General features: G+C 42.1%; 1 protein-coding gene and 9 non-coding genes across 10 annotated transcripts; all 10 read left to right on the top strand.

The window, feature by feature from the left end:
- The first annotated feature begins 4,827 nt into the window (after nucleotides 1–4,827).
- On the top strand, nucleotides 4,828–4,946 carry LOC114137684 (5S ribosomal RNA). Its single transcript, XR_003594066.1, has one exon. It is a non-coding gene; the product is annotated as a 5S ribosomal RNA (ribosomal RNA).
- A 425-nt stretch (nucleotides 4,947–5,371) lies between these two features.
- On the top strand, nucleotides 5,372–5,490 carry LOC114137676 (5S ribosomal RNA). The gene has a single exon (XR_003594061.1). It is a non-coding gene; the product is annotated as a 5S ribosomal RNA (ribosomal RNA).
- Nucleotides 5,491–5,915: 425 nt separating this feature from the next.
- LOC114137672 (5S ribosomal RNA) lies at nucleotides 5,916–6,034 on the top strand. Its single transcript, XR_003594060.1, has one exon. It is a non-coding gene; the product is annotated as a 5S ribosomal RNA (ribosomal RNA).
- Nucleotides 6,035–6,391: 357 nt separating this feature from the next.
- LOC114160518 (uncharacterized) lies at nucleotides 6,392–11,576 on the top strand. Its single transcript, XM_028043149.1, has 2 exons — nucleotides 6,392–8,651; nucleotides 11,277–11,576. The coding sequence occupies exon 1, from the start codon at nucleotides 6,648–6,650 to the stop codon at nucleotides 7,863–7,865; it is 1,218 nt and encodes a 405-aa protein (XP_027898950.1). The 5' UTR covers nucleotides 6,392–6,647; the 3' UTR covers nucleotides 7,866–8,651; nucleotides 11,277–11,576.
- Nucleotides 11,577–12,346: 770 nt separating this feature from the next.
- On the top strand, nucleotides 12,347–12,465 carry LOC114137667 (5S ribosomal RNA). The gene has a single exon (XR_003594059.1). It is a non-coding gene; the product is annotated as a 5S ribosomal RNA (ribosomal RNA).
- Nucleotides 12,466–18,624: 6,159 nt separating this feature from the next.
- Nucleotides 18,625–18,743, top strand: LOC114137663 (5S ribosomal RNA). The gene has a single exon (XR_003594058.1). It is a non-coding gene; the product is annotated as a 5S ribosomal RNA (ribosomal RNA).
- Nucleotides 18,744–19,168: 425 nt separating this feature from the next.
- LOC114137658 (5S ribosomal RNA) lies at nucleotides 19,169–19,287 on the top strand. The gene has a single exon (XR_003594055.1). It is a non-coding gene; the product is annotated as a 5S ribosomal RNA (ribosomal RNA).
- A 425-nt stretch (nucleotides 19,288–19,712) lies between these two features.
- On the top strand, nucleotides 19,713–19,831 carry LOC114137652 (5S ribosomal RNA). The gene has a single exon (XR_003594053.1). It is a non-coding gene; the product is annotated as a 5S ribosomal RNA (ribosomal RNA).
- Nucleotides 19,832–20,256: 425 nt separating this feature from the next.
- On the top strand, nucleotides 20,257–20,375 carry LOC114137646 (5S ribosomal RNA). Its single transcript, XR_003594050.1, has one exon. It is a non-coding gene; the product is annotated as a 5S ribosomal RNA (ribosomal RNA).
- Nucleotides 20,376–20,800: 425 nt separating this feature from the next.
- LOC114137641 (5S ribosomal RNA) lies at nucleotides 20,801–20,919 on the top strand. The gene has a single exon (XR_003594048.1). It is a non-coding gene; the product is annotated as a 5S ribosomal RNA (ribosomal RNA).
- Nucleotides 20,920–21,121: the final 202 nt, after the last annotated feature.

Here is a 21,121-nt window from a genome sequence, read left to right as displayed (position 1 = left end):
GAGCTAAGCGAGTGCATGCCAAGTGCTGTGGCCGGAGCGCCGGACGCGGAGGTGTCCGGTGTGCTGGCTATGGGCGAAGTATCCAAAAACGGTAAAAACACAGTCGAAGAGGAGCGGGAAGTAGTCGCTGCGCCTCTTCCCCCTGTAACCGAAGGAAACTCGCAGCTTCTATCGCCGACCCATTTGTCGTCTTTTCAGACCCCGCTGAGCGCTTTGCCGCGGACGCTCAAAATAATGGACTATGTAGAGTCGGATCCTGATCTTGATCTTACAAAAATAATACAAACTAGGAAAAGACTGGCAAGCCTAGCAACAAAACCCAAAAGAAAAGCAAAAAAATGACTATGGCAACTTTTTTCCACTTAACACTAATGCTCCTTCTCTCGCTTAATGCCCGTGGGCTCAACAGGGAAGAAAAGGTGAACGCAGTCATTTTTCAATCGCAGTTCGATATACTCTGTCTACAAGAAACAAAGTGGGATATTTCAAAAGAAAAAGAGATGTCACATAAATGGAAAGGGAAAATGTTTTCATCTACATCAAGTACTCAAGCGGGTGGGGTTGCCATTTTTATGAGGGAGGGTCTGTGCAACAATTGTCACTTAATTCATAAAGATAAGCAGGGTAAACTTATCATAATAGATTTCTTTTACAATAATAAATCATGTAGGTTGATAAATATTCATGCACCAAACATAGATACACACAGGAAAAATTTCTTTATTGGTTTGAGAAAATGGATAGTCACTAATTGTATCATAATAGGAGACTTTAACATAACACTAACAAAATCTGACATTTCAAATAATTGCACTTTTTCTGAGGATTATAGCAGGAACGCACTTTTTGACATTATTACTCAAAATAGTTTGATAGATATTTGGAGACTTTTTCACCCAGGTAAAAAACAATTTACCAGAAAACAGGTCATTTTAGGAAAACTGAAACAATCACGACTCGACTTGTGCCTGATCTCGTCTTCTCTTGTCCCCGAGGTGTCATCCTGTCTCATCCGGGATAACGTCTGGAGTGACCACTCCTTCCTGCAGGTTGAGATGGGAAGAGGCATCAGAAATGGGGGTCTCTGGTGTCTGAATGCTGCTCTTCTTCAGGATGAGGCTTACAGAGGTGAGATTGGCATCCTGCTGCAGACCCTGAGTGGAGAAATGGACCACACTGAAAACCTGCTAGAGTGGTGGGATCAGGCCAAACAAAGATTCAAGAACCTATCCATAAAATATAGCAGACAGAAAAAACGGAGAGAACTCCATAATGAATGCATTTTAAGAAGAAAGTTAAATAGTGAATTAGATCTTTTAGAAAATGACCAAAGCAGTGACATAACAGATTATTTGATAATAAAGAAACAACTAGAGCAAATAGAAATAAATAAATGTAAAGGAGCCATTATTCGCAGCAAAGCAAAATATTTAACAGAAGGAGAAAAATCTACAGCTTTCTTTCTGGCTCAAGAGAAACGCAAACAAGCTAACGCAACAATAAATGAATTGCTAAATGAGAAGGGAGAAAAGGTGTCAGACATAACAAGTATTTTAGAAACGGTTCAGATTTTTTATTCACATCTTTTTACAAGTGAAAATATTTCTACAAATAAAATAAATCAGGTTGTCGGTGTGATTGATTCCTCACTCTCTCGGGAAGACAGTCTCTGTTGTGATGCTCCCTTGACAGAGGAAGAAATTAAACACGTTATCAACTCATTGAATAATAATAAAAGTCCTGGACATGATGGCATTACTTCTGAATTTTATAAACAGTTCAAAGATCCAATAAGTAAAATACTATTGCGAGTTTTTTCTGTCATGGAGCAAACAGGGTGCACGCCCAAGACCTTCGCCCAAGGAATCATAACCATTCTTTACAAAAACAAGGGTGATAGAAATAACTTGGAAAACTACAGACCCATTAGTTTATTAAATACAGATTACAAAATATATTCCAAAATACTAGCAAACAGGTTAAAATCAGTAATAGGCACTTTAATCAGTTCATCGCAAGCTTACGGTATTCCTCAAAGAAACATTTCAGATACAGTGTTATCAATAAATCATACTATCCAGTCCATGGTCAGTTCACAAGGAATATTTCTAAATATAGATTTTAGAAAAGCTTTTGATAGGGTGGAACATAACTTCTTATGGGCAGTTTTAAATAAATTTGGATTTGGTCAATCATTTATCAGCAAGTTACAGTTATTATATTCAAAAGCAGAAAGTAAGGTCAAATGCAATGGTCATTTCACAGATTATTTCCGTTTACATAGGTCAGTCAGACAGGGGTGTCCTCTGTCCTCCCTGCTCTACTGCCTGGTGGCTGAGCCCCTCGCCATCCTGATTAGACAGGATAAAAATATTCAAGGAATAAAATCACCACAGGGCAATGACAGTAAAATATTTCAGTTTGCAGATGACACTTCAATAACAGTCAAAGATGAAAACAGTTTAGAATTGGTTATTAAACATCTACAAACGTACGGTTCAGCCTCAGGAGCAAAAATTAATACAACCAAATCTGAGATAATGTATTGTGGTGGGGCGGCTCGGACATCGGGAAGGTGGAAGTTCAGGGAGGTGGAGGACACAGTCAAGGTCCTGGGTGTGTACCTTGGTAAGCAGTGGAGAGCGGCGAGAGACGAGACCTGGAAAAACATCATAAACACAATACAAAAACAGCTCAATCTCTGGAATCAAAGGAAATTAACCATCAAAGGGAAAGTAGTTATAATAAACAGTTTAATCATCTCTAAAATCATTTATCCGCTCAGTGTCTATGATCTCCCAAAACAAATACTCAACAAATTTAACAGTCAAATCTCTTTATTCATCTGGAAAAGCAGAAGTAATTTAGTCAGCCATAAAACAATGATTGCTCCGCCTAGAGAAGGAGGACTCAAATTAGTTGACATTCAATCAAAAAAACAAGCAATGAGGATAAAACTTATCACCAAGTTCTTAACTTCTCCTATCAAGCATATTTGGCATGACTATTTTCTATCCGGTCTCATCTCATTTGGTACGAAAAACATTTATAATCTATGTTCAATTTCTGATCCAAAACTAATACAGTCTAATGAATTATTCACAGAATGTCTTGAAGCCTGGAATAAAATTAGGTTTCAACTCATCACGCATGTCAAGTACAGGTCTTGTCTCTCGCTGCCGATTTTCAACAACCCCGAGGTGGTCTGTGAGGGCAGGATGCTAAGTCTCCCGTCCTGGAGGAGAGCCGGTATTCACACTTTTGGGCAGGTTCTGAATGATCGGGGATCAGTGGATATCAATAAAATACTCAACCTTTTCAGATTATCTAGAACGCCTTATAAAAAATATATCTTAGTTAAACATGCTACAAAGATCCAGGCTGCTTTGCCTTTCCACTGCTCCTCGTTCATTGGCAGGAGAAGACGACATCAGGAGATGCAGGATGACGTCCCGACTTTCCTTCTATCAATAGGTGATAAGAAAACAAACATCAGTTTAGTGACAACAAAACAATGGTACCGTTTATTAGTTTCACACATTAGCAAAGAACCCACAGCTCATAAGCAATGGGAAAAAATATTTCCCAGTATACCAGTTTACGACATTTGGTCAAACACACAGCTCAAATTTAGTCATCAGCAAGCCAACAACACCGATTTTCTGTTAAGACACAGAAGAATTTTTACGGGCGTCATCCTGCACCAGATAAACAAGGAGAAGTATGGCAGAGACTGTACAGTTTGTCTTTCAGACCCCGAGACTTTAGAGCACCTGTTCCTCCACTGTCCCGGCTGCACCCTCTTCTGGAACAAGATCCATCAAATCATCAACTACATCTCTACATCGGACGACAACAACTGGGACTCGATCAGACTTTTTGGAATCGTATCTTCTCTCGGACATCTAACAAAGACACAATTTAACCTTTGTAACATTATTCTTTCCCTGGCCAGGCACACCATCTACATTTCCAGAAATCTTCAACTCTATGATAACAAGAAAGTGGACCGTTGGAAGCTTTTTTCAGGACTATTGCAAAATCATCTTAAAACATTAAATAGCATCAGCAAGGGACTTTGTGAAAATATGTTTGGGCCTCTTAAAAAATGTGTTTATTTTCAAGGATGGTCTTTTTGAACCTTTGTTGTTTAGTATATTACAATTAATGATTGTGTTCTTTTATTTTATTTGCGTATGTTTTATTTAACAATGGGATTTGTGCATATGGTTTTGTCGTAAAAAATTATATTTTAATTTCAATTTTATTTTGAATGAAATAAAAAAAAGAAAAAAAAAAAAAAAAGAACGCCCGATCTCGTCTGATCTCGGAAGCTAAGCAGGGTCGGGCCTGGTTAGTACTTGGATGGGAGACCGCCTGGGAATACCAGGTGCTGTAAGCCTTTTGGCGCTGCTGCCTTTAAAATGTTTCACATTGAGGGACACAAGTAAGTGACACAAATAAGTGTCCCTCAATGTTTTGCCCCCACAAAGAAGCACGCTTAACCCTACGGAGAAGCACGAGTAACCCTACGGAGAAGCACGGGAGACCGCCTGGGAATACCAGGTGCTGTAAGCCTTTTGGTGCTGCTGCCTTTAAAATGTTTCACATTGAGGGACACAACTAAGTGTCCCTTTAAAGTGTCCCTTCCCCTACGGAGAAGTACGGCTAACCCTACGGAGAAGTACGGGAGACTCTACGGAGAAGTACGGCTAACCCTACGGAGAAGCACTCTTAGCCCTACTGAGGTGTAATCAAAGCAAAAAGAAACAAAGTGGCAACTGGCTTTGCTGCTTTATGAAAAGCTGTAGCTTGCAGCACATTGTGGCTTACGGCCACACTACCTTGAGAACGCCCGATCTCGTCTGATCTCGGAAGCTAAGCAGGGTCGGGCCTGGTTAGTACTTGGATGGGAGACCGCCTGGGAATACCAGGTGCTGTAAGCCTTTTGGCGCTGCTGCCTTTAAAATGTTTCACATTGAGGGACACAAGTAAGTGACACAAATAAGTGTCCCTCAATGTTTTGCCCCCACAAAGAAGCACGCTTAACCGTACGGAGAAGCACGAGTAACCCTACGGAGAAGCACGGGAGACCGCCTGGGAATACCAGGTGCTGTAAGCCTTTTGGTGCTGCTGCCTTTAAAATGTTTCACATTGAGGGACACAACTAAGTGTCCCTTTAAAGTGTCCCTTCCCCTACGGAGAAGTACGGCTAACCCTACGGAGAAGTACGGGAGACTCTACGGAGAAGTACGGCTAACCCTACGGAGAAGCACGCTTAGCCCTACTGAGGTGTAATCAAAGCAAAAAGAAACAAAGTGGCAACTGGCTTTGCTGCTTTACGAAAAGCTGTAGCTGGCAGCACATTGTGGCTTACGGCCACACTACCTTGAGAACGCCCGATCTCGTCTGATCTCGGAAGCTAAGCAGGGTCGGGCCTGGTTAGTACTTGGATGGGAGACCGCCTGGGAATACCAGGTGCTGTAAGCCTTTTGGCGCTGCTGCCTTTAAAATGTTTCACATTGAGGGACACAAGTAAGTGACACAAATAAGTGTCCCTCAATGTTTTGCCCCCACAAAGAAGCACGCTTAACCCTACGGAGAAGCACGAGTAACCCTACGGAGAAGCACGGGAGACCGCCTGGGAATACCAGGTGCTGTAAGCCTTTTGGTGCTGCTGCCTTTAAAATGTTTCCCATTGAGGGACACAACTAAGTGTCCCTTTAAAGTGTCCCTTCCCCTACGGAGAAGTACGGCTAACCCTACGGAGAAGTACGGGAGACTCTACGGAGAAGTACGGCTAACCCTACGGAGAAGCACGCTTAGCCCTACTGAGGTGTAATCAAAGCAAAAAGAAACAAAGTGGCAACTGGCTTTGCTGCTTTACGAAAAGCTGTAGCTGGCAGCACATTGTGGCTTACGGCCACACTACCTTGAGAACGCCCGATCTCGTCTGATCTCGGAAGCTAAGCAGGGTCGGGCCTGGTTAGTACTTGGATGGGAGACCGCCTGGGAATACCAGGTGCTGTAAGCCTTTTGGCGCTGCTGCCTTTAAAATGTTTCACATTGAGGGACACAAGTAAGTGACACAAATAAGTGTCCCTCAATGTTTTGCCCCCACAAAGAAGCACGCTTAACCGTACGGAGAAGCACGAGTAACCCTACGGAGAAGCACGGGAGACCGCCTGGGAATACCAGGTGCTGTAAGCCTTTTGGTGCTGCTGCCTTTAAAATGTTTCACATTGAGGGACACAACTAAGTGTCCCTTTAAAGTGTCCCTTCCCCTACGGAGAAGTACGGCTAACCCTACGGAGAAGTACGGCTAACCCTACGGAGAAGCACGCTTAGCCCTACTGAGGTGTAATCAAAGCAAAAAGAAACAAAGTGGCAACTGGCTTTGCTGCTTTACGAAAAGCTGTAGCTGGCAGCACATTGTGGCTTACGGCCACACTACCTTGAGAACGCCCACTTTGCGTTAGTCAGCTGTTTGTTTGCGCAGCGGTAGGAGTAACATTTTTTCTTGCAGCTCTGTTTTTTCGTTCTTTTTTTTGGATTTTGGAACCTTTTTTTGTGTTTTTTTTTTTATTTTGTAGATTTACCTCCCCACAGTTTTCTACTGTTGGGGAGGGGCCTTTCTCCTTTTTGTAATGGAGTTGTCAAAGAACAAGCGGACAGATCCCTCGGTTTTGGACAATTTGGAAAGGAACACGGAAACGAGCTTCGAACAAGTGAAAATGACTGGAGTATTTGAAAAAGAAAACACGGTCCAGATTGAAGTTGTGGGAGAAGAAAAGATTTCAGTGCTAGATTTGATGAAAAATATACGCTTTCTGTGTGGAGGTTTATTAGCATGTCGAGTATTATCGGACAAGAAATTTGAAATCACATTAAGCAATGAAAAAGCAAAAAAGAGACTTTTGGACGGATTCAAGATGGGATCATCTACAATACATGCCAAAGAACTTATAAATGATGAACTGGTGGTCTCCTTCTTAACGTTACCAGCTTACATCACAGACGAGGAGATTTTAAGTAAGTTACATACTTGGGGAGTTAAAGCAATGTCAGAAATCAAGCGTCGGGTGTGGCCAGGAACGAAGATTGCCGATGGAACACGGTTTGTAAAAGTCAAATTTACTGAAACTGTACAGTCTCTGCCTTATTCTGCCAGATTTAACACAGCTCTTGGTCCAGAATATTTTAGAGTTATTCATGATAGACAGGTTAAAGTTTGCAGGATATGTTTACAACCGGGCCACATTGTCAGGGACTGTCCTGATTTTTGCTGTCATTTCTGCGGAGTCCAGGGGCATTATGTGAGAGAATGCTCGGAAAAGAAACAGGAAAAGAAATGTCAAATCTGCCACAATCAAATAGTTAAATGCATTTGCAACTTAAGTGAATCTGATGTTCAAGACCAGGGTCTGACAGCGGACTTCAAAGAAGCCGATACGCAGAGCGGAGAGGAAAGCGAAATGGAAGGGGAAGTGGAAGAGAATGAGCAGGTGGAGGGAGGTGAGGAAGAGCTAAGCGAGTGCATGCCAAGTGCTGTGGCCGGAGCGCCGGACGCGGAGGTGTCCGGTGTGCTGGCTATGGGCGAAGTATCCAAAAACGGTAAAAACACAGTCGAAGAGGAGCGGGAAGTAGTCGCTGCGCCTCTTCCCCCTGTAACCGAAGGAAACTCGCAGCTTCTATCGCCGACCCATCTGTCGTCTTTTCAGACCCCGCTGAGCGCTTTGCCGCGGACGCTCAAAATAATGGACTATGTAGAGTCGGATCCTGATCTTGATCTTACAAAAATAATACAAACTAGGAAAAGACTGGCAAGCCTAGCAACAAAACCCAAAAGAAAAGCAAAAAAATGACTATGGCAACTTTTTTCCACTTAACACTAATGCTCCTTCTCTCGCTTAATGCCCGTGGGCTCAACAGGGAAGAAAAGGTGAACGCAGTCATTTTTCAATCGCAGTTCGATATACTCTGTCTACAAGAAACAAAGTGGGATATTTCAAAAGAAAAAGAGATGTCACATAAATGGAAAGGGAAAATGTTTTCATCTACATCAAGTACTCAAGCGGGTGGGGTTGCCATTTTTATGAGGGAGGGTCTGTGCAACAATTGTCACTTAATTCATAAAGATAAGCAGGGTAAACTTATCATAATAGATTTCTTTTACAATAATAAATCATGTAGGTTGATAAATATTCATGCACCAAACATAGATACACACAGGAAAAATTTCTTTATTGGTTTGAGAAAATGGATAGTCACTAATTGTATCATAATAGGAGACTTTAACATAACACTAACAAAATCTGACATTTCAAATAATTGCACTTTTTCTGAGGATTATAGCAGGAACGCACTTTTTGACATTATTACTCAAAATAGTTTGATAGATATTTGGAGACTTTTTCACCCAGGTAAAAAACAATTTACCAGAAAACAGGTCATTTTAGGAAAACTGAAACAATCACGACTCGACTTGTGCCTGATCTCGTCTTCTCTTGTCCCCGAGGTGTCATCCTGTCTCATCCGGGATAACGTCTGGAGTGACCACTCCTTCCTGCAGGTTGAGATGGGAAGAGGCATCAGAAATGGGGGTCTCTGGTGTCTGAATGCTGCTCTTCTTCAGGATGAGGCTTACAGAGGTGAGATTGGCATCCTGCTGCAGACCCTGAGTGGAGAAATGGATCACACTGAAAACCTGCTAGAGTGGTGGGATCAGGCCAAACAAAGATTCAAGAACCTATCCATAAAATATAGCAGACAGAAAAAACGGAGAGAACTCCATAATGAATGCATTTTAAGAAGAAAGTTAAATAGTGAATTAGATCTTTTAGAAAATGACCAAAGCAGTGACATAACAGATTATTTGATAATAAAGAAACAACTAGAGCAAATAGAAATAAATAAATGTAAAGGAGCCATTATTCGCAGCAAAGCAAAATATTTAACAGAAGGAGAAAAATCTACAGCTTTCTTTCTGGCTCAAGAGAAACGCAAACAAGCTAACGCAACAATAAATGAATTGCTAAATGAGAAGGGAGAAAAGGTGTCAGACATAACAAGTATTTTAGAAACGGTTCAGATTTTTTATTCACATCTTTTTACAAGTGAAAATATTTCTACAAATAAAATAAATCAGGTTGTCGGTGTGATTGATTCCTCACTCTCTCGGGAAGACAGTCTCTGTTGTGATGCTCCCTTGACAGAGGAAGAAATTAAACACGTTATCAACTCATTGAATAATAATAAAAGTCCTGGACATGATGGCATTACTTCTGAATTTTATAAACAGTTCAAAGATCCAATAAGTAAAATACTATTGCGAGTTTTTTCTGTCATGGAGCAAACAGGGTGCACGCCCAAGACCTTCGCCCAAGGAATCATAACCATTCTTTACAAAAACAAGGGTGATAGAAATAACTTGGAAAACTACAGACCCATTAGTTTATTAAATACAGATTACAAAATATATTCCAAAATACTAGCAAACAGGTTAAAATCAGTAATAGGCACTTTAATCAGTTCATCGCAAGCTTACGGTATTCCTCAAAGAAACATTTCAGATACAGTGTTATCAATAAATCATACTATCCAGTCCATGGTCAGTTCACAAGGAATATTTCTAAATATAGATTTTAGAAAAGCTTTTGATAGGGTGGAACATAACTTCTTATGGGCAGTTTTAAATAAATTTGGATTTGGTCAATCATTTATCAGCAAGTTACAGTTATTATATTCAAAAGCAGAAAGTAAGGTCAAATGCAATGGTCATTTCACAGATTATTTCCGTTTACATAGGTCAGTCAGACAGGGGTGTCCTCTGTCCTCCCTGCTCTACAGCCTGGTGGCTGAGCCCCTCGCCATCCTGATTAGACAGGATAAAAATATTCAAGGAATAAAATCACCACAGGGCAATGACAGTAAAATATTTCAGTTTGCAGATGACACTTCAATAACAGTCAAAGATGAAAACAGTTTAGAATTGGTTATTAAACATCTACAAACGTACGGTTCAGCCTCAGGAGCAAAAATTAATACAACCAAATCTGAGATAATGTATTGTGGTGGGGCGGCTCGGACATCGGGAAGGTGGAAGTTCAGGGAGGTGGAGGACACAGTCAAGGTCCTGGGTGTGTACCTTGGTAAGCAGTGGAGAGCGGCGAGAGACGAGACCTGGAAAAACATCATAAACACAATACAAAAACAGCTCAATCTCTGGAATCAAAGGAAATTAACCATCAAAGGGAAAGTAGTTATAATAAACAGTTTAATCATCTCTAAAATCATTTATCCGCTCAGTGTCTATGATCTCCCAAAACAAATACTCAACAAATTTAACAGTCAAATCTCTTTATTCATCTGGAAAAGCAGAAGTAATTTAGTCAGCCATAAAACAATGATTGCTCCGCCTAGAGAAGGAGGACTCAAATTAGTTGACATTCAATCAAAAAAACAAGCAATGAGGATAAAACTTATCACCAAGTTCTTAACTTCTCCTATCAAGCATATTTGGCATGACTATTTTCTATCCGGTCTCATCTCATTTGGTACGAAAAACATTTATAATCTATGTTCAATTTCTGATCCAAAACTAATACAGTCTAATGAATTATTCACAGAATGTCTTGAAGCCTGGAATAAAATTAGGTTTCAACTCATCACGCATGTCAAGTACAGGTCTTGTCTCTCGCTGCCGATTTTCAACAACCCCGAGGTGGTCTGTGAGGGCAGGATGCTAAGTCTCCCGTCCTGGAGGAGAGCCGGTATTCACACTTTTGGGCAGGTTCTGAATGATCGGGGATCAGTGGATATCAATAAAATACTCAACCTTTTCAGATTATCTAGAACGCCTTATAAAAAATATATCTTAGTTAAACATGCTACAAAGATCCAGGCTGCTTTGCCTTTCCACTGCTCCTCGTTCATTGGCAGGAGAAGACGACATCAGGAGATGCAGGATGACGTCCCGACTTTCCTTCTATCAATAGGTGATAAGAAAACAAACATCAGTTTAGTGACAACAAAACAATGGTACCGTTTATTAGTTTCACACATTAGCAAAGAACCCACAGCTCATAAGCAATGGGAAAAAATATTTCCCAGTATACCAGTTTACGACATTTGGTCAAACACACAGCTCAAATTTAGTCATCAGCAAGCCAACAACACCGATTTTCTGTTAAGACACAGAAGAATTTTTACGGGCGTCATCCTGCACCAGATAAACAAGGAGAAGTATGGCAGAGACTGTACAGTTTGTCTTTCAGACCCCGAGACTTTAGAGCACCTGTTCCTCCACTGTCCCGGCTGCACCCTCTTCTGGAACAAGATCCATCAAATCATCAACTACATCTCTACATCGGACGACAACAACTGGGACTCGATCAGACTTTTTGGAATCGTATCTTCTCTCGGACATCTAACAAAGACACAATTTAACCTTTGTAACATTATTCTTTCCCTGGCCAGGCACACCATCTACATTTCCAGAAATCTTCAACTCTATGATAACAAGAAAGTGGACCGTTGGAAGCTTTTTTCAGGACTATTGCAAAATCATCTTAAAACATTAAATAGCATCAGCAAGGGACTTTGTGAAAATATGTTTGGGCCTCTTAAAAAATGTGTTTATTTTCAAGGATGGTCTTTTTGAACCTTTGTTGTTTAGTATATTACAATTAATGATTGTGTTCTTTTATTTTATTTGCGTATGTTTTATTTAACAATGGGATTTGTGCATATGGTTTTGTCGTAAAAAATTATATTTTAATTTCAATTTTATTTTGAATGAAATAAAAAAAAGAGAAAAAAAAAAAGAACGCCCGATCTCGTCTGATCTCGGAAGCTAAGCAGGGTCGGGCCTGGTTAGTACTTGGATGGGAGACCGCCTGGGAATACCAGGTGCTGTAAGCCTTTTGGCGCTGCTGCCTTTAAAATGTTTCACATTGAGGGACACAAGTAAGTGACACAAATAAGTGTCCCTCAATGTTTTGCCCCCACAAAGAAGCACGCTTAACCTACGGAGAAGCACGAGTAACCCTACGGAGAAGCACGGGAGACCGCCTGGGAATACCAGGTGCTGTAAGCCTTTTGGTGCTGCTGCCTTTAAAATGTTTCACATTGAGGGACACAACTAAGTGTCCCTTTAAAGTGTCCCTTCCCCTACGGAGAAGTACGGCTAACCCTACGGAGAAGTACGGGAGACTCTACGGAGAAGTACGGCTAACCCTACGGAGAAGCACGCTTAGCCCTACTGAGGTGTAATCAAAGCAAAAAGAAACAAAGTGGCAACTGGCTTTGCTGCTTTACGAAAAGCTGTAGCTGGCAGCACATTGTGGCTTACGGCCACACTACCTTGAGAACGCCCGATCTCGTCTGATCTCGGAAGCTAAGCAGGGTCGGGCCTGGTTAGTACTTGGATGGGAGACCGCCTGGGAATACCAGGTGCTGTAAGCCTTTTGGCGCTGCTGCCTTTAAAATGTTTCACATTGAGGGACACAACTAAGTGTCCCTTTAAAGTGTCCCTTCCCCTACGGAGAAGTACGGCTAACCCTACGGAGAAGTACGGGAGACTCTACGGAGAAGTACGGCTAACCCTACGGAGAAGCACGCTTAGCCCTACTGAGGTGTAATCAAAGCAAAAAGAAACAAAGTGGCAACTGGCTTTGCTGCTTTACGAAAAGCTGTAGCTGGCAGCACATTGTGGCTTACGGCCACACTACCTTGAGAACGCCCACTTTGCGTTAGTCAGCTGTTTGTTTGCACAGCGGTAGGAGTAACATTTTTTCTTGCAGCTCTGTTTTTTCGTTCTTTTTTTGGATTTTGGAACCTTTTTTTGTGTTTTTTTTTTTATTTTGTAGATTTACCTCCCCACAGTTTTCTACTGTTGGGGAGGGGCCTTTCTCCTTTTTGTAATGGAGTTGTCAAAGAACAAGCGGACAGATCCCTCGGTTTTGGACAATTTGGAAAGGAACACGGAAACGAGCTTCGAACAAGTGAAAATGACTGGAGTATTTGAAAAAGAAAACACGGTCCAGATTGAAGTTGTGGGAGAAGAAAAGATTTCAGTGCTAGATTTGATGAAAAATATACGCTTTCTGTGTGGAGGTTTATTAGCATGTCGAGTATTATCGGACAAGAAATTTGAAATCACATTAAGCAATGAAAAAGCAAAAAAGAGACTTTTGGACGGATTCAAGATGGGATCATCTACAATACATGCCAAAGAACTTATAAATGATGAACTGGTGGTCTCCTTCTTAACGTTACCAGCTTACATCACAGACGAGGAGATTTTAAGTAAGTTACATACTTGGGGAGTTAAAGCAATGTCAGAAATCAAGCGTCGGGTGTGGCCAGGAACGAAGATTGCCGATGGAACACGGTTTGTAAAAGTCAAATTTACTGAAACTGTACAGTCTCTGCCTTATTCTGCCAGATTTAACACAGCTCTTGGTCCAGAATATTTTAGAGTTATTCATGATAGACAGGTTAAAGTTTGCAGGATATGTTTACAACCGGGCCACATTGTCAGGGACTGTCCTGATTTTTGCTGTCATTTCTGCGGAGTCCAGGGGCATTATGTGAGAGAATGCTCGGAAAAGAAACAGGAAAAGAAATGTCAAATCTGCCACAATCAAATAGTTAAATGCATTTGCAACTTAAGTGAATCTGATGTTCAAGACCAGGGTCTGACAGCGGACTTCAAAGAAGCCGATACGCAGAGCGGAGAGGAAAGCGAAATGGAAGGGGAAGTGGAAGAGAATGAGCAGGTGGAGGGAGGTGAGGAAGAGCTAAGCGAGTGCATGCCAAGTGCTGTGGCCGGAGCGCCGGACGCGGAGGTGTCCGGTGTGCTGGCTATGGGCGAAGTATCCAAAAACGGTAAAAACACAGTCGAAGAGGAGCGGGAAGTAGTCGCTGCGCCTCTTCCCCCTGTAACCGAAGGAAACTCGCAGCTTCTATCGCCGACCCATCTGTCGTCTTTTCAGACCCCGCTGAGCGCTTTGCCGCGGACGCTCAAAATAATGGACTATGTAGAGTCGGATCCTGATCTTGATCTTACAAAAATAATACAAACTAGGAAAAGACTGGCAAGCCTAGCAACAAAACCCAAAAGAAAAGCAAAAAAATGACTATGGCAACTTTTTTCCACTTAACACTAATGCTCCTTCTCTCGCTTAATGCCCGTGGGCTCAACAGGGAAGAAAAGGTGAACGCAGTCATTTTTCAATCGCAGTTCGATATACTCTGTCTACAAGAAACAAAGTGGGATATTTCAAAAGAAAAAGAGATGTCACATAAATGGAAAGGGAAAATGTTTTCATCTACATCAAGTACTCAAGCGGGTGGGGTTGCCATTTTTATGAGGGAGGGTCTGTGCAACAATTGTCACTTAATTCATAAAGATAAGCAGGGTAAACTTATCATAATAGATTTCTTTTACAATAATAAATCATGTAGGTTGATAAATATTCATGCACCAAACATAGATACACACAGGAAAAATTTCTTTATTGGTTTGAGAAAATGGATAGTCACTAATTGTATCATAATAGGAGACTTTAACATAACACTAACAAAATCTGACATTTCAAATAATTGCACTTTTTCTGAGGATTATAGCAGGAACGCACTTTTTGACATTATTACTCAAAATAGTTTGATAGATATTTGGAGACTTTTTCACCCAGGTAAAAAACAATTTACCAGAAAACAGGTCATTTTAGGAAAACTGAAACAATCACGACTCGACTTGTGCCTGATCTCGTCTTCTCTTGTCCCCGAGGTGTCATCCTGTCTCATCCGGGATAACGTCTGGAGTGACCACTCCTTCCTGCAGGTTGAGATGGGAAGAGGCATCAGAAATGGGGGTCTCTGGTGTCTGAATGCTGCTCTTCTTCAGGATGAGGCTTACAGAGGTGAGATTGGCATCCTGCTGCAGACCCTGAGTGGAGAAATGGACCACACTGAAAACCTGCTAGAGTGGTGGGATCAGGCCAAACAAAGATTCAAGAACCTATCCATAAAATATAGCAGACAGAAAAAACGGAGAGAACTCCATAATGAATGCATTTTAAGAAGAAAGTTAAATAGTGAATTAGATCTTTTAGAAAATGACCAAAGCAGTGACATAACAGATTATTTGATAATAAAGAAACAACTAGAGCAAATAGAAATAAATAAATGTAAAGGAGCCATTATTCGCAGCAAAGCAAAATATTTAACAGAAGGAGAAAAATCTACAGCTTTCTTTCTGGCTCAAGAGAAACGCAAACAAGCTAACGCAACAATAAATGAATTGCTAAATGAGAAGGGAGAAAAGGTGTCAGACATAACAAGTATTTTAGAAACGGTTCAGATTTTTTATTCACATCTTTTTACAAGTGAAAATATTTCTACAAATAAAATAAATCAGGTTGTCGGTGTGATTGATTCCTCACTCTCTCGGGAAGACAGTCTCTGTTGTGATGCTCCCTTGACAGAGGAAGAAATTAAACACGTTATCAACTCATTGAATAATAATAAAAGTCCTGGACATGATGGCATTACTTCTGAATTTTATAAACAGTTCAAAGATCCAATAAGTAAAATACTATTGCGAGTTTTTTCTGTCATGGAGCAAACAGGGTGCACGCCCAAGACCTTCGCCCAAGGAATCATAACCATTCTTTACAAAAACAAGGGTGATAGAAATAACTTGGAAAACTACAGACCCATTAGTTTATTAAATACAGATTACAAAATATATTCCAAAATACTAGCAAACAGGTTAAAATCAGTAATAGGCACTTTAATCAGTTCATCGCAAGCTTACGGTATTCCTCAAAGAAACATTTCAGATACAGTGTTATCAATAAATCATACTATCCAGTCCATGGTCAGTTCACAAGGAATATTTCTAAATATAGATTTTAGAAAAGCTTTTGATAGGGTGGAACATAACTTCTTATGGGCAGTTTTAAATAAATTTGGATTTGGTCAATCATTTATCAGCAAGTTACAGTTATTATATTCAAAAGCAGAAAGTAAGGTCAAATGCAATGGTCATTTCACAGATTATTTCCGTTTACATAGGTCAGTCAGACAGGGGTGTCCTCTGTCCTCCCTGCTCTACAGCCTGGTGGCTGAGCCCCTCGCCATCCTGATTAGACAGGATAAAAATATTCAAGGAATAAAATCACCACAGGGCAATGACAGTAAAATATTTCAGTTTGCAGATGACACTTCAATAACAGTCAAAGATGAAAACAGTTTAGAATTGGTTATTAAACATCTACAAACGTACGGTTCAGCCTCAGGAGCAAAAATTAATACAACCAAATCTGAGATAATGTATTGTGGTGGGGCGGCTCGGACATCGGGAAGGTGGAAGTTCAGGGAGGTGGAGGACACAGTCAAGGTCCTGGGTGTGTACCTTGGTAAGCAGTGGAGAGCGGCGAGAGACGAGACCTGGAAAAACATCATAAACACAATACAAAAACAGCTCAATCTCTGGAATCAAAGGAAATTAACCATCAAAGGGAAAGTAGTTATAATAAACAGTTTAATCATCTCTAAAATCATTTATCCGCTCAGTGTCTATGATCTCCCAAAACAAATACTCAACAAATTTAACAGTCAAATCTCTTTATTCATCTGGAAAAGCAGAAGTAATTTAGTCAGCCATAAAACAATGATTGCTCCGCCTAGAGAAGGAGGACTCAAATTAGTTGACATTCAATCAAAAAAACAAGCAATGAGGATAAAACTTATCACCAAGTTCTTAACTTCTCCTATCAAGCATATTTGGCATGACTATTTTCTATCCGGTCTCATCTCATTTGGTACGAAAAACATTTATAATCTATGTTCAATTTCTGATCCAAAACTAATACAGTCTAATGAATTATTCACAGAATGTCTTGAAGCCTGGAATAAAATTAGGTTTCAACTCATCACGCATGTCAAGTACAGGTCTTGTCTCTCGCTGCCGATTTTCAACAACCCCGAGGTGGTCTGTGAGGGCAGGATGCTAAGTCTCCCGTCCTGGAGGAGAGCCGGTATTCACACTTTTGGGCAGGTTCTGAATGATCGGGGATCAGTGGATATCAATAAAATACTCAACCTTTTCAGATTATCTAGAACGCCTTATAAAAAATATATCTTAGTTAAACATGCTACAAAGATCCAGGCTGCTTTGCCTTTCCACTGCTCCTCGTTCATTGGCAGGAGAAGACGACATCAGGAGATGCAGGATGACGTCCCGACTTTCCTTCTATCAATAGGTGATAAGAAAACAAACATCAGTTTAGTGACAACAAAACAATGGTACCGTTTATTAGTTTCACACATTAGCAAAGAACCCACAGCTCATAAGCAATGGGAAAAAATATTTCCCAGTATACCAGTTTACGACATTTGGTCAAACACACAGCTCAAATTTAGTCATCAGCAAGCCAACAACACCGATTTTCTGTTAAGACACAGAAGAATTTTTACGGGCGTCATCCTGCACCAGATAAACAAGGAGAAGTATGGCAGAGACTGTACAGTTTGTCTTTCAGACCCCGAGACTTTAGAGCACCTGTTCCTCCACTGTCCCGGCTGCACCCTCTTCTGGAACAAGATCCATCAAATCATCAACTACATCTCTACATCGGACGACAACAACTGGGACTCGATCAGACTTTTTGGAATCGTATCTTCTCTCGGACATCTAACAAAGACACAATTTAACCTTTGTAACATTATTCTTTCCCTGGCCAGGCACACCATCTACATTTCCAGAAATCTTCAACTCTATGATAACAAGAAAGTGGACCGTTGGAAGCTTTTTTCAGGACTATTGCAAAATCATCTTAAAACATTAAATAGCATCAGCAAGGGACTTTGTGAAAATATGTTTGGGCCTCTTAAAAAATGTGTTTATTTTCAGGGATGGTCTTTTTGAACCTTTGTTGTTTAGTATATTACAATTAATGATTGTGTTCTTTTATTTTATTTGCGTATGTTTTATTTAACAATGGGATTTGTGCATATGGTTTTGTCGTAAAAAATTATATTTTAATTTCAATTTTATTTTGAATGAAATAAAAAAAAGAGAAAAAAAAAAAAGAACGCCCGATCTCGTCTGATCTCGGAAGCTAAGCAGGGTCGGGCCTGGTTAGTACTTGGATGGGAGACCGCCTGGGAATACCAGGTGCTGTAAGCCTTTTGGCGCTGCTGCCTTTAAAATGTTTCACATTGAGGGACACAAGTAAGTGACACAAATAAGTGTCCCTCAATGTTTTGCCCCCACAAAGAAGCACGCTTAACCCTACGGAGAAGCACGAGTAACCCTACGGAGAAGCACGGGAGACCGCCTGGGAATACCAGGTGCTGTAAGCCTTTTGGTGCTGCTGCCTTTAAAATGTTTCACATTGAGGGACACAACTAAGTGTCCCTTTAAAGTGTCCCTTCCCCTACGGAGAAGTACGGCTAACCCTACGGAGAAGTACGGGAGACTCTACGGAGAAGTACGGCTAACCCTACGGAGAAGCACGCTTAGCCCTACTGAGGTGTAATCAAAGCAAAAAGAAACAAAGTGGCAACTGGCTTTGCTGCTTTACGAAAAGCTGTAGCTGGCAGCACATTGTGGCTTACGGCCACACTACCTTGAGAACGCCCGATCTCGTCTGATCTCGGAAGCTAAGCAGGGTCGGGCCTGGTTAGTACTTGGATGGGAGACCGCCTGGGAATACCAGGTGCTGTAAGCCTTTTGGCGCTGCTGCCTTTAAAATGTTTCACATTGAGGGACACAAGTAAGTGACACAAATAAGTGTCCCTCAATGTTTTGCCCCCACAAAGAAGCACGCTTAACCCTACGGAGAAGCACGAGTAACCCTACGGAGAAGCACGGGAGACCGCCTGGGAATACCAGGTGCTGTAAGCCTTTTGGTGCTGCTGCCTTTAAAATGTTTCACATTGAGGGACACAACTAAGTGTCCCTTTAAAGTGTCCCTTCCCCTACGGAGAAGTACGGCTAACCCTACGGAGAAGTACGGGAGACTCTACGGAGAAGTACGGCTAACCCTACGGAGAAGCACGCTTAGCCCTACTGAGGTGTAATCAAAGCAAAAAGAAACAAAGTGGCAACTGGCTTTGCTGCTTTACGAAAAGCTGTAGCTGGCAGCACATTGTGGCTTACGGCCACACTACCTTGAGAACGCCCGATCTCGTCTGATCTCGGAAGCTAAGCAGGGTCGGGCCTGGTTAGTACTTGGATGGGAGACCGCCTGGGAATACCAGGTGCTGTAAGCCTTTTGGCGCTGCTGCCTTTAAAATGTTTCACATTGAGGGACACAAGTAAGTGACACAAATAAGTGTCCCTCAATGTTTTGCCCCCACAAAGAAGCACGCTTAACCCTACGGAGAAGCACGAGTAACCCTACGGAGAAGCACGGGAGACCGCCTGGGAATACCAGGTGCTGTAAGCCTTTTGGTGCTGCTGCCTTTAAAATGTTTCACATTGAGGGACACAACTAAGTGTCCCTTTAAAGTGTCCCTTCCCCTACGGAGAAGTACGGCTAACCCTACGGAGAAGTACGGGAGACTCTACGGAGAAGTACGGCTAACCCTACGGAGAAGCACGCTTAGCCCTACTGAGGTGTAATCAAAGCAAAAAGAAACAAAGTGGCAACTGGCTTTGCTGCTTTACGAAAAGCTGTAGCTGGCAGCACATTGTGGCTTACGGCCACACTACCTTGAGAACGCCCGATCTCGTCTGATCTCGGAAGCTAAGCAGGGTCGGGCCTGGTTAGTACTTGGATGGGAGACCGCCTGGGAATACCAGGTGCTGTAAGCCTTTTGGCGCTGCTGCCTTTAAAATGTTTCACATTGAGGGACACAAGTAAGTGACACAAATAAGTGTCCCTCAATGTTTTGCCCCCACAAAGAAGCACGCTTAACCCTACGGAGAAGCACGAGTAACCCTACGGAGAAGCACGGGAGACCGCCTGGGAATACCAGGTGCTGTAAGCCTTTTGGTGCTGCTGCCTTTAAAATGTTTCCCATTGAGGGACACAACTAAGTGTCCCTTTAAAGTGTCCCTTCCCCTACGGAGAAGTACGGCTAACCCTACGGAGAAGTACGGGAGACTCTACGGAGAAGTACGGCTAACCCTACGGAGAAGCACGCTTAGCCCTACTGAGGTGTAATCAAAGCAAAAAGAAACAAAGTGGCAACTGGCTTTGCTGCTTTACGAAAAGCTGTAGCTGGCAGCACATTGTGGCTTACGGCCACACTACCTTGAGAACGCCCGATCTCGTCTGATCTCGGAAGCTAAGCAGGGTCGGGCCTGGTTAGTACTTGGATGGGAGACCGCCTGGGAATACCAGGTGCTGTAAGCCTTTTGGCGCTGCTGCCTTTAAAATGTTTCACATTGAGGGACACAAGTAAGTGACACAAATAAGTGTCCCTCAATGTTTTGCCCCCACAAAGAAGCACGCTTAACCCTACGGAGAAGCACGAGTAACCCTACGGAGAAGCACGGGAGACCGCCTGGGAATACCAGGTGCTGTAAGCCTTTTGGTGCTGCTGCCTTTAAAATGTTTCACATTGAGGGACACAACTAAGTGTCCCTTTAAAGTGTCCCTTCCCCTACGGAGAAGTACGGCTAACCCTACGGAGAAGTACGGGAGACTCTACGGAGAAGTACGGCTAACCCTACGGAGAAGCACGCTTAGCCCTACTGAGGTGTAATCAAAGCAAAAAGAAACAAAGTGGCAACTGGCTTTGCTGCTTTACGAAAAGCTGTAGCTGGCAGCACATTGTGGCTTACGGCCACACTACCTTGAGAACGCCCGATCTCGTCTGATCTCGGAAGCTAAGCAGGGTCGGGCCTGGTTAGTACTTGGATGGGAGACCGCCTGGGAATACCAGGTGCTGTAAGCCTTTTGGCGCTGCTGCCTTTAAAATGTTTCACATTGAGGGACACAAGTAAGTGACACAAATAAGTGTCCCTCAATGTTTTGCCCCCACAAAGAAGCACGCTTAACCCTACGGAGAAGCACGAGTAACCCTACGGAGAAGCACGGGAGACCGCCTGGGAATACCAGGTGCTGTAAGCCTTTTGGTGCTGCTGCCTTTAAAATGT

This window comes from Xiphophorus couchianus, chromosome 2 (genome assembly GCF_001444195.1).
Source record: "Xiphophorus couchianus chromosome 2, X_couchianus-1.0, whole genome shotgun sequence".
NCBI lineage: Eukaryota > Metazoa > Chordata > Actinopteri > Cyprinodontiformes > Poeciliidae > Xiphophorus > Xiphophorus couchianus.
Note: the sequence above shows the minus strand (reverse complement) of the source record. Positions and strands in the feature narration are given on the sequence as shown.

Excerpts from the sequence above, each read along its gene's own strand:
- LOC114160518 (XM_028043149.1), top strand. The coding sequence starts at position 6,648 with ATGGAGTTGTCAAAGAACAAGCGGACAGATCCCTCGGTTTTGGACAAT.